Source organism: Clinocottus analis, unplaced genomic scaffold, assembly GCF_023055335.1.
Source record: "Clinocottus analis isolate CAN_PGR_092001 unplaced genomic scaffold, fCliAna1.0.p SCAF_6, whole genome shotgun sequence".
Taxonomy (NCBI): Eukaryota; Metazoa; Chordata; class Actinopteri; order Perciformes; family Cottidae; genus Clinocottus; species Clinocottus analis.
Genome location: NW_027176218.1, coordinates 3,911,267 through 3,924,644, shown reverse-complemented (window position 1 = coordinate 3,924,644; position 13,378 = coordinate 3,911,267). Strand labels below are relative to the sequence as shown.

Here is a 13,378-nt window from a genome sequence, read left to right as displayed (position 1 = left end):
ATTTAGCCTCGGAAATTATTTCCATAATGTACCACCGCATTCACTGAAATGGGCTTCCATGGAATTCTTCATATTTAAGAATATTCAGCAAAGTTTGCAACACATTTCAAATTGTCTTTGCTCTTTTATCAAATTTTAAAAAAAAACAAACATATTTGTAATTTTTTTTGACAGCCAGTGGGAAGAAGCTGTTATCATAGTTCACACAACGTCAGTCAAATTGAAACCAAAGCAGCCATTTCAACACTCAGTCTTTGGCAAGTCAGAATGATCACTTGTTACACATCATGTAGCTCCTGTACTTTCCAGTTTGTGGTTACGCCACAGAAACAAAGCATGTGATTTCAATATATACACGTGTTGCAACTGAATTAAACTTCTATTACATGTTGTCTTGTACCTAATAGTAATAAACTGATCTGCCATGCTACGTCTTTGCTATACTTCCAGATAAAAATGACCCAGGATGTGGTCCAACTCCGTGTATGAGACATTCAACCCGTAAACAACACGTAGTTTTACCTGCAGGAATTAGTATTTGATACTGAAAAGAGTCTCAGGGCCCACCTTGTGCTGCAGACCTCATTGTGGTTCACCTTTCTGTATTTCCGCTCAACACAGACAGACACACACATACACACACACACACACACACACACACACACACACAGACACACACACACACACACACACACACACAGACACAGTTTGTATCGCATTACAAATACATTCCACTGCCTTGGCCACTTTAAAATAGTTAAACTGACGTATGATGTTCCTTCTCTCGGTGCGTGGAGACATAAACTCTGGTGAAGTTTTCCCTGTGTTTTTTTTCTTCTTCTCGTGAACAAACTCCGGTGGTCTTCAGATTCACCAGAACGCGTCGTGTGAGGTGTAACAAATGTGACGGGAAACATTTGCAACATTCTGATGTTGACTTGGCGGTCGTCGTACTACCCACATCTGGAAATCCGAGTATTGTATCCCAGCATGCAACGTGTGCTGCTGGTTGGTGTGTGTGTGTGTGTGTGTGTGGGGGGGGGGGGGGTTCCATTTGTATATTTAATATTCTTCATACTGTTAAAATGTAATACTATAGTTAATTTTGTTTTATTACTGTTCTGTTTATTTGTATTACTTGGTCTTTATCTTAATTTACTGTGAGCAAGGCTGCTGTAATCCTGTAATTTCCCCACTGAGGGACTAAGGATTATTTTATCTAATCTTTGTTAATAAATACCTGTTCAGAGCTAGAATGAGTGAAAAGTACACCTCACCCTCTGTTTCCTCTTCGGGTGGAGTTCTTTGGCTTAAAATCAAAACACTAATATAAAAAACATGTTTATTTACATAAGAAATCTCACCACCACATTTCATGATAAAACATCTTTATTGACAGATGAATAAGTCATCTTTTTTTTTTATTATTTTGGAACCATTGCTGAGACAAATGCTTTGCCGAAAGGAAATCAGAATCTAACAACACGGTCTGGCATTAATGTTTCCTCCAGATTACCAGGAAAAAAGAAACACGGCTGAGTTTAAGACTTTTGTAACAGAAATAGAAAGAAGAAAAAAAAAGGTGCCGTAAGAACCACGAGCATCACTGAGCCGCAGCAGCAGGCAACTCTCCCACCATTTTATTTTTTAGTAATAATTTCTATAATGGATCGTCGCTTTTGCTTGATTAACCACGACGCTCAATGTAATGATGAAAATGAGGATCATGATGGACACCAGGATCATGGCCGCGATGTTGAGGCAGCGGGCAGTGGAGCCGTGGTTTCGGGCTCCGTTCATATCTCCGGCCACCTTCCGGTCTCTGGCCTGGAAGGACCAAAGCACATTGATTTTTTTAAAGTGGATTCATATAGTTATGCTCTTAATGATCGCTGTACGTTTACTGTGGAGATTGCTTTCGAGCATTTGCCAAATATAGTTTTTCTTGCCAAATTCTACTATTTCTGATTCTTCATATTTAAAAATGTTCAGCAAAGTTTGCAACACATTTCATGTTCTTTTACCAAATTAAAAAAAAGCTTTACTTTGACTTTTAATCTCATAATTATGACTTTTTTTTCTGTCAGAAATGGGCTTCCTTACGATTCTTCATATTCAAGAATGTTCAGCAAAGTTTGCAACACATTTCAAATGCTCTTTGTTCTTTTATCAAAAAAACATTTCTACATTTTTTTCTCAATATTTAAACTTTCCTTTTCAAGCTTAGTGACATCTACAATTTTTTTAGAGATGAACATTCATTGTCCCTCCGAACTGCCCGATTCCCCACGAATGTAAGTCACCTTGATGGAGTAGATGAGCGCCGCCAGTCCGAGGCAACAGGGATTCAAGTAGATGAAGGAGCAGATGGACCAGACGACGTAGTCGCTGGGGGCCTCCGAGGTGATGTTCACGGTGGTGTACTGAGCCACGGGTGCTACGGGCGGTCCGGGGTACCCGTCATTCCTCGCCTGGAATTGCACATTCTCAATCGGGTAACCCGTAGGATTCATCGCTGCCAGCTCAACTGCAGTTTGGGGTGTGTGGCGCCAGGGAGGTGTGCGAGAACTCAAATCGCTCGGAAGTTGCGCAAGAACCCAACCGCCAACTGCAAGTATTAATTTTCTCTTCTCTTTTTCTATTACCGAAAATCCAGTGAGGAAATCACGCAACACACAGGTTGGCAGTGGCAAGGAAGATACAACACACACCTTTTGGCTGTCTGAAAAATAAATCCTTGAATAGTTTACAGATTCATGTAAAATGCATTGTCCATTAAACTTTTTTTTTAAAATTTTCCCACAACTGACACGTAAAAAATCTGCTAAATAAAACAATAATAATGCATTTTAGGAAATACCATAGTATGCCTTTTAAAAATGTTACGACATACAACCAAATTACTTTCTTTACGACATACAATACTATGACATTTTAATTTATTATGACAATCTATACTGTGCCTCTTGGCACACTGAGCTATGACACTGTACAAGTTATGATTTTAATGTGAGAGTGTGTACAACCACAATTATTATTATTTTTTTAACAGATAAAGCTCTACAATCTCAGCAGGAAAGCCACTAACATCGGATTTCATCGGTTTTAAAGCCATTTGCTCAAACTGTTCATTAAAATGTATGTTTTCACGTCACATGATGTGTCAAAAGATGAATGACGATGCAAAGCCGCTCAGACAGCGGGGACAAAAGAAATGGAGACAAACGAAAGCTGCTGATACGCTTTGATTACAAGTTAATTAATACAGGCAGGCAGTGAACGCATCTCAGCTGAAAAGGTTCACTTGAACATGAAATTAAAAAAAAGACGTTACATTCAGATGATCATTTGAGATAAACAACAAAGCATGTTACATGAACAATTCATATTGATTGACCAACATGACGGATTTAAAGTGAAACTCTTGAGTCTGAAATGATGACGCTCCTCGACACACTTTGAGATTATTTTAGGCATTTTACCGTTCAGATCATTATTAGATGTAGATTTACCTCCAATTTACACCTTTAAACATTAGCTTACCATTGACACAGTCGCCTATGAATACATGTTGAAAACTAAGACATGAAACTGTAAGCCAAATCATAATCATTCGTCTCGTTTAAGGCCAACATGATTTGCATTTGGTAGTTTTAGTTCACAAAAAAAGGCACTATTGTTTTAGCTGTAATGGAAATAATTCCTCATTTTGAACCTTGCATCAATTGTCTCACTAGATGTCCAACAAATAGACGGGCGTTTCCCATTTCTACTCATTACAACAGCTTTTTCAGAATGACGTCCTGAAAAATAGCCAAAACTGATCATTGCTCATAGTGAAAAAAGAAAGTCATAAAATCAAGGTATTTTTTTTTTTTTTTACAAATTTGAACCAAGACCGAAGATTTATGCTGAAGATCTGGATTTGTTTTCTTTAAAATTAAGTCAAAGAAAAGAGTTGGATCATCACAACATAGTAGTGAACACAAAACCTGAGTTTAATTATAGGAAACAATTATCACTAGTCATAGTACTCAACAGAAAGTTGGGGTTAATTGATTTAATGCAACCAAACAGAAATATAAATGAAAAATAATTGGTCTTTGTGTTAAAAGTCAAGCGCTAGAAAATGTAGACACCGAGATATTTTAATTTGGAAAAAAAACAAACCCTGTGGTATCGCTAGCATCCATAAATTGTTTGGATTGACTGATATAAACCCCGCCCCCCGACGCTACAACGTTAATATTTCAGACTAGTTTGAAAGTTAATTCTTGTCACTTGTAGTAGCAGTTGGTGATCACGAAAGTGCATTTGCTATGAGATCAATGGAAGCGACGCCCCTACGGCAGGAAGTTGAAGTCCTCACATCTTGGAGGCGGCGGCGACGGCTGAGGCTCCTGGACGGCTGTAAACGTGCACATCTGTGTTCTGAGAAAGACAAGGCACAAGGAAGAGAGAGAACAAATGGCTTCAAAGAAGATGCAGGATATGTACAGCACAGTCGACAACAATCTGGTAGAGTTACAAAATAAATAATAAGAAAACCCCCAAAAATATTATCCTATATATTTACACATAGAGGTGAAGTCATGAGGACGGGTTATCTGTCTATGCATGAAGGTCTGTACCAAGTGTTATGGCAACTTTAAGTCAAGGGATGGATGGATGGATCACAGCTGGCAGATGGACTATCAGTTAACTCTTACACCTTACAGGAAATGCATTTACCTTTTTAGCCTCTGCGTTGTACTTGTTGAGAAGGGTCTGAACCCGGTGTCCGTAGTCCTCATGGACAGCCTTCAAGTTCTCAACCTGCATGAAGAACCAGACAATCGGATTTGAGAAAAAAGGCGGCTAAAAAACACATTTTCTCATGAGTTTACTCAAATCTACAAAAAACAACATCCAAACGTTTCTTTTTTTGGCAAACTGAAAAACCCACTTCCGTACAAAGCCTCTGTGGTTTGAATGGAAGATGATAAACTTATTAAAAACATCTCAGGTACTTCTCTGTGTGATACGACGGTGGATGAAGACAACACATCCTCATCCAATAAATCACATATGCTTTAAGAACGCATTCTTTTTGCATTTTCCTCCATCATAATTATGCAGATGATGCTCAAATGTCAAACAAGACTTTTTCGCTGACATCCTCCATCTTGTTGAAAAATGTATTCAATGCATTGAGGCGATTAATAACTTGATGCTCTAAAACTTTCTTCAACTCTAAATACCATTTTTACAACACAATGAAAAAAACTAATAAATCCTCAAATGGCCTATGAAGCTAAATGAAGTGCTATCCTGCTACACGATAAAAAGATAAGACAACTCAGCATTATCTCTACACAATAAACACGCTCTTTTAAAGTTTGATTTTGCAAGTCCTTTCAGGTTTTAATGTTTTTAAAGCTCTTTGGAACTTTGAAAAAAAAAATTCAAAAATTAATAAATCCCCTTGCCTTAAGCCCACATAAGCACACGTTTCCTACACAAGCTCACTGGTGTGCAGAACAAACTAAACAACATCCTGTTGTTTCATTAAGAATTTCAATGTGTGAAAACCGTTTCACCCCAAACCCAACTATCATTCTTTAAAAATATGCACATACACACACACACCCATACATAAAACAACAACATTATCATGAAAGACATTCATGTGACCAACACTATGAGGCTCGTACAAAAGGTGCTTTGGACCCACCATGCGCTTCTGGATGAAGAGCTGCGCCCCCTTCAGGGCCCCGGCCATGTTCTGGCAAAGCCTCTGGCGCTCGGCTTCGTTCAGGACCTGCGTGTAGAAGGTGCGAACCTGCAATGACAAAAAAAAACACAAAATGAGTTGGCACTCGAAGTCAATTATCTGAAAATGAGATTCATAGATGGATTTGCAGTTTGAGAAGAACATCTATGACCCCGATTCAACCCTGCCAATACGCTAAGTAGTAGCAGAAGGGATTTAGTGCTCCTCTACCAAAACGTGGACATTAATCTCCTTTTGATTGTGTTTTAGTTGTGTAATAAGTCATTTATTATCAGTTGATCTGACATGATGTGGAAGCAGTTTTCATTTCCGTGGCCTCTTCAGGAAGTGGAACAACCTGTAACCACAACATTGGAATATAATCACCGTATGGAGCCGTTATGAAAGCATTGAGCAAAAACAGGAACAGCATTGGCATTCATTTGGAGCATCAGTTGTTCTGTTTCACTCTCTCTCCACTATGTTCACTAGCGTGTGAGCAACTCAGCCTCCCCGCTGTTTGGTACCAGCAGGAAGCGTGCAGCTGGTTTACCAAAAGCTCCGGTGAGAGCAGAGTGAGGGAAACAAAGCCGTTGAGGTCTCGGTCGGAAAAAAAAGTGAAAAAGAAAAGAAAGAATTGAGAGGCTGAAAGTCTCTGCGAAGCTGAGGGGGGATGCAGAGCTGGGTGAGAGCTCTCTGGAGGTTTGGCACCATGACGTTGATCCAAACATTAATTGGTGCGGCTTTTAAATAACATTGAAAGGAAGTATTACAAATGTCATAATGTATTCATTAATCCTCGAACGAACACGAACAAAAGTTTAGTACAAAAATGAATAATGGTCACAATGTGAAAATAATAAAAGGTGTGCAGAACAATGGACATTTTGAAGAGAGTTGGGACTGTAATTAAAATATACTGTATTGTGTTATAAACATACTCGCAGTGCAATACAGTAAGTATGCTCATGCACCAGTATATCTTAAGGAGCTTATAGTGCCATACTACCCCACTAAAGCCCAGAGTCTTAAAAAATAGGTTGGGGGCTCGAGCCTTCAGTTATCAAGCTCCTCATCTGTGAATAACCTTCCACTTTCAGTCAGAGGGGCAGACACGGTCACCTTAGTTAAGAGTAGACTTAAAACGTTCCTCTTATAACTGGTCCTGCATGCTACGATGGACTGTGGCTATCTGGATCATGGTCCATGCCTACCGCTCCTTATATCAATATTTTTGTCATATTCATGTAATGTGCTGCAACTCTGTTACGTTGCTCATTCTGGTCACATGACATCTGTTGCTTCTGGTCCATCCGGGGAGAGGGATCCTCCTCTGTTGCTCTCCTGAAGGTTTCTTCCCCTTTTCCCTGTGAAAGGGTTTTACTATCTTTATTTGGGGGAGTTTTTCCTGATCCGATGTGAGGTTCTGGGACAGGGATGTTATGTGTACAGATTGTAAAGCCCTCTGAGGCAAATCTTGTATTTGTTTTTTTGGGCTATACAAACTGAATTGAATTGAATGTGTATTTAAAATAAACAAATAATTGTTGAATTCAAAATCTTATTTACAGCATGCTACAAATGAAAATTCTTGAAAAGACTTGAAATAATAGACTCAAATTTGGTGCAAATATAATTTTTGGAAGAAGTTTTGTAAAATGTTTGCTTCTGCAAGAGACGCACATTATTGTGTGTGTATTTTGAGAGCCATAGTTTCAAATATGGTCTTTTTGCAATAGTCTGTGGTGAGCTTAATATTTCGGTATAACAAATTACACCTAGCAAGGATGCAAATATAGATAACGTTAAAAACAAAACAAAAAAAAACAACACTTATTTAACTCCAGGGGGCACAAATCGCTCCTATATGCCTATAAAAAGTGTGACGTGATCTTTACCTGTGTGAAGTTATCGTCATCTCCACTGTTGCAGCGCGTCACATCTGGAGACACCTGGAACTTGGACTCCACAAAGTGAGGCTGGGTCACTGCGGCACTGAAGCTGTTGGGATAGTAGTTCGGAGCTCCACCTGGAGGCCAAACAGAAAAGATGAAAAGAACGCTGTTACGAGTTGAATAAACAAACAAAAACCAAAGTAAGTGAGAAAACCAACAGAAAAGTGTTCCTTAGAGTGAGGACATCTGATTAGTGAATACAACGATAACATGATGCCAGTCACTATTGGTTTTCAATAAGGGAAGCTGTAATGGTATTACGTATGTTGTAAATATTTACAGGTATTTTAGCTGTTTGATACAGTGTAGAGGACTGAGGTGGTTAGTCTCTAAAAATCTAACTCGGAAAAACAACAAAAACATTCTAGTCAAGTAAAAACACATCTACAAAGAACAATGGTAGCTTCAGACAATGGAAAAACAAATACATCTTGAGACAAAAAGAAGCACAACTGGACATTAAAATGGTAAAATGGGTGGACTTCTAGTTACATAGCACTTTTCTAGTCTTCCAACTAGCGCTTTATTAACACTATATGTATATAAGACTCACAAGGAGAACTGTGTACATAAGGGAAAACCCTCTCGTGCTCAAACAGTGAAGTGTTTGTCTCCGCCCTTGTTACCGTACGCACAGACACAAACACACAGAGCCGGACTCAGACTTACCTTGGTTGTCGAACATGCACATCGGACCGTCGCGCTGGTAGTTGCTCACACGGGTCCTGAAGGGGCAGTTCACGGGGATCTGCAGGTAGTTGGCCCCGAGCCGGTGTCGGTGCGTGTCTGGGTAGGAGAAGAGACGACCCTAGACGAAGACATGAGACATGAGACACGAGACACAGCATTGTTACACTGGAGGTCCCGAAACTCTCAAAAGACGGAGTCAACACCGAGCACCTTTTGAGCAATTTATTAAAATGAGCATATAATCTGCTGGAAGAGAATAAAACTACCCAGAACATGGCCTTTAACAGGACACCATAGACACTGGTGCACCATGGTTATTTAAAATTACAGGGACTGTAAAACCTTTTTCTACATGTCCAGGTACCATTAGTATGCGCTTGGATATTCACAGGATTATGCAGTACAAAGGTTAGTAAATGATATGAAATGAAACACGGTGCCAATTCTTCTCAGAAACACTCTCCGGTCACGACTTAGTTTTTTTAGTCTCATTCATGGTACGAATGCATTTTTACAGAAAATGTTTTTGGTGTTACCTGCAGCATCTTGTCGGGGCTCGGCTCGATGCCCGGCGGCATGTTGCTGGGGTCAAAGGCCAGCTGCTCCACCTCTGCAAAGTAGTTGACTGGGTTCCTGTTGAGCACCATCTTCCCCACGGGGATCAAAGGGTATTCTTTGTGTGACCAAACCTGAATGAAAAAAAGAAATGTAGACATGTAGAAGAGTACTGTTCTTTCGTTTTGTTTTATTAACAACGGCTTAAAATGATGTCTATCCAACCAACTCCTCTGTTTTAAATGTCAACAGTTTCTCACGAAGACACAGTTTAGGTATCCTGCAACAGGTTGTAACGTGGCATGTGGTACCTTGGTAACATCGAAGGGGTTGAACGGACAGTTCTCAGCCTGCTCGAAGGTCATGACCTGGATGAAGAAGGTCCAGGATGGGTTGTTGCCATTGGCAATGGCGTTGAACAGGTCTCCAATAGCATAATCTGGGTTGGTGGACGCCAGGCGGTCTGCCTCCTCTCCTGTCAGATTCTTTATTCCTTGATCAGTCTAAAAAAATTTTTTTTAAAAACACACACAACATATTGTAACTAAGCAATGTCAAAATCCCAGGAGGCGGGTCTATTCGGTTAAATACGGGTGAAGTCCGGGCTCAAACCTTGAAGTGGAACTTGCAGTAGACGCGCTCGCCATCAGCGTTGACCAGTTTGAAGGTGTGAGAGCCGTAGCCGTTCATGTGACGGAACCCGTCGGGCAAACCTCGGTCGCTGAACAAGAAAGACACCTGCACGAGGGGAACCGGGACAGAAGGCACACGATATTGACGAGTCCTGCGATGTCTACGTTACACTGAGGTCAATGACGCAGAGGAGCAACAGTGAACAGAGTACTTGAGAATATTTGAATAAGAAGCTTCCTTTCTGTGCACTCCACAACAGCGTCAGCTACCTGATGCAGACTCTCCGGCCTCAGGCTCCAGAAGTCCCACACCATGTCGGGGTCTTTCATGTGCGTCTGGGGGTTGCGCTTCTGGGAGTGGATGAAGGACGGGAACTGCATGGGGGTACAAGCAATGCGGAGAAACTCAGTATCTGATCCTTTCTGGTGCCTCAGGATGATATACAGGTTGGATTTTGTAGGCGTCTTTCTTTCTTTGGAATACATTCAACTTGTTCACAACTGATGAAAACTTCTTCTACAAGTTCTTTTATTCACTTGGGTGTTTGAGTCTTTAGATGCAGCCTCAGGTATGGCTCATAGACCATTTTACACTCACTCACTCACCAGCATGGAGTCCCTGATGAAGAAAATGGGGGTGTTGTTGCCCGTCAGGTCCCAGTTGCCCTCCTCAGAGTAAAACTTGACTGCAAAGCCTCGGGGGTCTCTCACTGTGTCTGCTGATCCCGATTCTCCAGCTGAAACACAATTCATTCAGTCATACATCTAGAAGCTTATTCCATGTTTGCTACATTAGCAGCACAAAACATGTGTGAGGACATGACATCCAGGGGGTAGAAAAAGTATTTTATATATGGTCCTATCCTTATTTTTAACACATGACTTGGCTATCCTTACCCACAGTGGAGAAGCGGACAGCGATGGGAGTCGTCTTGCCAACATGTTCAAACACCTTGGCCTTGCAGTAGCGGGAGATGTCATGAGTCACCTCGAAGTAGCCAAACGCTCCTGCATCATGGAGGAAATACATGGTGGACAAGTGATCCTTGAGTTGGCGGGTAATTATCACTGGAGAAACAATAGTGTCCTAGCTGACTCCTTAGTGTGGCATACTTCGATATTTATCATAAAAAGATGCTACATTGAGGATTTCAACGTCAATTCAATCATCACCCAGGTTAACTTGGACACATTAGCATCCTTCACAGAGAGAAGTGCAGCAATTGCCAAAAAGACAAAGCCGCTACAAGTCAGTGAAAATATGTTATATGGTGTGACATACTGTATGAAATATAATTCTCTGTATACAGCAAAAATATTGCATTATATCACAGAAACTGTGATATAGAGATATATATATATATATATATATATATATATATATATATATATATATATATATATATATAAGCAACTACAGCTGAGTATGAAACCAGAATGCATTTTGGATACCGACAGCAATGTGTCAATAACAACTGTCACATAGGGAAAGTTGGTGTCAGGTCAGATTCTTAGTCTATTTTCTATGGTGCGACAGTTCCAAATCTTAATTAAGATTTTGACAATTTTAGACATTTTTTAGGCAAAGTTATTGTACTGCTGCAGTGTTTTTGTACATAGTTTAACTTGACACACATTATCTTTTGCTACATTGAAAAAAAAAAGCTTTATATTTCTCAATAGCGTCACAGAACTGAGACTCTGTATCGAGTACTCAGACTGTAATATTAGCAAGTCATAGTGAATTGCATAATCACTGTGTACTAAAAGAGGTGGTGGAAAAAGGCCAAAACATTGCATTGAGTAACAATTTGGAGACAACATGTATTGTATTGCCAACCAGATACAGCCAACACACAGGTGACAGAGCAGAGACTTGCTCAATACTCACCTCCCCCTTTGGCATGCACCACTCTCTCTGGGATTCGTTCCCGGTCAAAGTGGGCCATCTCATCGGTGAAGACGACATCTTGGACGAGCAGGGGGCCCCTCGGTCCCGCAGTCATCAGGTTCAGCTTATCTCCAACGGGATGGCCGGCTCCTGTGGTCAGTGTGTCTGACCTCTGTTGATAAAAAATAAATAAGATTGGCTTGAAAAAAAAAACCAGACACACACTTATGAAAGATATGTTTCTTAGGCCAACTGTGAAGCGCTTAAAATGTGCATGTATCTCAATCTACTTTCTCTCCACCGTCCAATCTCTAAAGACAATTCATTTGCAAAGGACATGAGTGGATAAACAGACTAAATTAGACATTTTCAAAAAATAAGGCATGCATATTCCTGCAACTGTCGTGACACCAAAGCTTGCAGTACTGCACTAAGAATATAAAAAGCAAAATGTATTATTACTTTATTATTGTCACAGCTGTAAATAATTGTCAGATGGTGAACTCTGCTCACAGTTGTATGTGTGTTTTCAAAACATGCAGACTGGAAACTTGCACAGCTGCTAAAACAGCATTATATATTTAAAAAAAATACTGACACTAGAACAACATCCAGACTAATATGAAGTGGTTGGAGGGACGTGGATATAATAAAAAGGTTCAGTTATTTAAGGTGATAGGAGCCGTTTGCTCTGGTTTGCTCTCGTTATACAACCCAAAAGGGGTGAAGTTCAGACACACACATGCCTCTGGACAATGCCCTCCTTACGTGATGGCTTTATCTGGATTGCCCCCCTTTAAAAGAGGTTTGTGTCACAACTCTTCAGGCTGCTTTAAGATATTCGGTTTCTTTATACTGAGCTAGTTTAGCATGTGACGTGAGTTTTAGCAAGCGGCCCTTTTGCTACAACAACGATTATAAACGCCCCACAGACACAAACAGCTCCACAATAACGTAACTTGTAAATGTCTGCAGAGTCACGAGTCTGCTGGCTCGCACCATAAGCTATCTTTCGGTGTTTTTTTGGCCACTAACGTTTCCCCTGGTTCACCCTGAACGACCTCTCACCAAGCAGCACAACAACATTTCATCAAACACAACGCCTCTATACACACACAGACACACACACACCTGCAGCGCCCTGCTCTCCTTCCACGACTTCATTTGATCGGTCGCTTTATCCCTGCTGTCGGCCATCTCGACAGGTCACGCTAGGTCTTTGCTGTAGAAAATGACCAGACGTTTGACGGAATTCTTCTTCGACTTTGCTCGACGTGGCTCCGCCCCCTCTCGTACCCCTCCTTTCTGATTGGCCACAAAGGCGGGTTCGCTGACGTTTCGTACTCTTTGCTGATTGGTTGTGTGAAGACCACATGATTCTTGAACTCACTGAGACGCGGGAAAGATGCATATACAGTACATATATGCATGTAATTAATTTTTTTAAAACTCTGCATTCATTTCAAACAATTCAATCATTAAAATAGCTCATTTGCATTTTGGGACACCGAAAAAGGCATACTTTCAACAGTGTTATAGTTATAGTGTTAATTCATAGAATAACTTTCGGTTTCAAGTTTGGAATGACCAGCTCAAAAGCTGACTTGATAAGATACAACAATTTATCTTTTGGCTGAGTTTTTCAACGAAAGAGTTTCAATGCAAAAGTCTTTAATTAGACTGAATTCAAGTTCAGCTCATAAAGTCGTACCCACCTTCAGGCCTTTGTCATATTAGCTCTTTCAAATCGAACTAAATACATGCAATTAACTCATGTAGGCTGCTTAAGTACTTTTTTAAAGGTACTTTTTCTTTACTTGATGTATAAGTTATAGTTTTAAGTCACTATGTCTCGAGGGCAAACATTGTACTCTTTACGCCACTAAATTTATTTGTTAGCTTT

The 13,378-nt window shown here is 40.3% G+C and overlaps 2 protein-coding genes across 2 annotated transcripts; both read right to left on the bottom strand.

Moving 5' to 3' along the window:
- Nucleotides 1-1,413: 1,413 nt before the first annotated feature.
- On the bottom strand, nt 1,414-2,514 carry LOC137804346 (dispanin subfamily A member 2b-like). The gene is made up of 2 exons (XM_068603528.1): nt 2,304-2,514; nt 1,414-1,827 (listed from the first exon to the last, which is right to left on the bottom strand). Exons 1-2 carry the CDS (start codon nt 2,511-2,513, stop codon nt 1,648-1,650), a joined length of 390 nt encoding a protein of 129 aa, XP_068459629.1. The 5' UTR covers nt 2,514; the 3' UTR covers nt 1,414-1,647.
- A 713-nt stretch (nt 2,515-3,227) lies between these two features.
- cat (catalase) lies at nt 3,228-12,748 on the bottom strand. The gene is made up of 13 exons (XM_068602770.1): nt 12,607-12,748; nt 11,476-11,647; nt 10,482-10,592; nt 10,191-10,321; nt 9,855-9,959; nt 9,565-9,690; nt 9,264-9,455; nt 8,934-9,086; nt 8,377-8,515; nt 7,651-7,781; nt 5,714-5,821; nt 4,732-4,815; nt 3,228-4,431 (listed from the first exon to the last, which is right to left on the bottom strand). The coding sequence occupies exons 1-13, from the start codon at nt 12,670-12,672 to the stop codon at nt 4,366-4,368; spliced, it is 1,584 nt and encodes a 527-aa protein (XP_068458871.1). The 5' UTR covers nt 12,673-12,748; the 3' UTR covers nt 3,228-4,365.
- Nucleotides 12,749-13,378: the final 630 nt, after the last annotated feature.

Coding starts and splice junctions, on each gene's coding strand:
- cat (XM_068602770.1), bottom strand. CDS start 12,672: ATGGCCGACAGCAGGGATAAAGCGACCGATCAAATGAAGTCGTGGAAG. Junction 9,456..9,564: donor ACTGCAAGTTCCACTTCAAG/GTTTGAGCCCGG, acceptor AAATTTTTTTAG/ACTGATCAAGGAATAAAGAA. Junction 8,516..8,933: donor GCCCCGACAAGATGCTGCAG/GTAACACCAAAA, acceptor GTCTTCGTCTAG/GGTCGTCTCTTCTCCTACCC.
- LOC137804346 (XM_068603528.1), bottom strand. CDS start 2,513: ATGAATCCTACGGGTTACCCGATTGAGAATGTGCAATTCCAGGCGAGG. Junction 1,828..2,303: donor CGCTCATCTACTCCATCAAG/GTGACTTACATT, acceptor TGGTCCTTCCAG/GCCAGAGACCGGAAGGTGGC.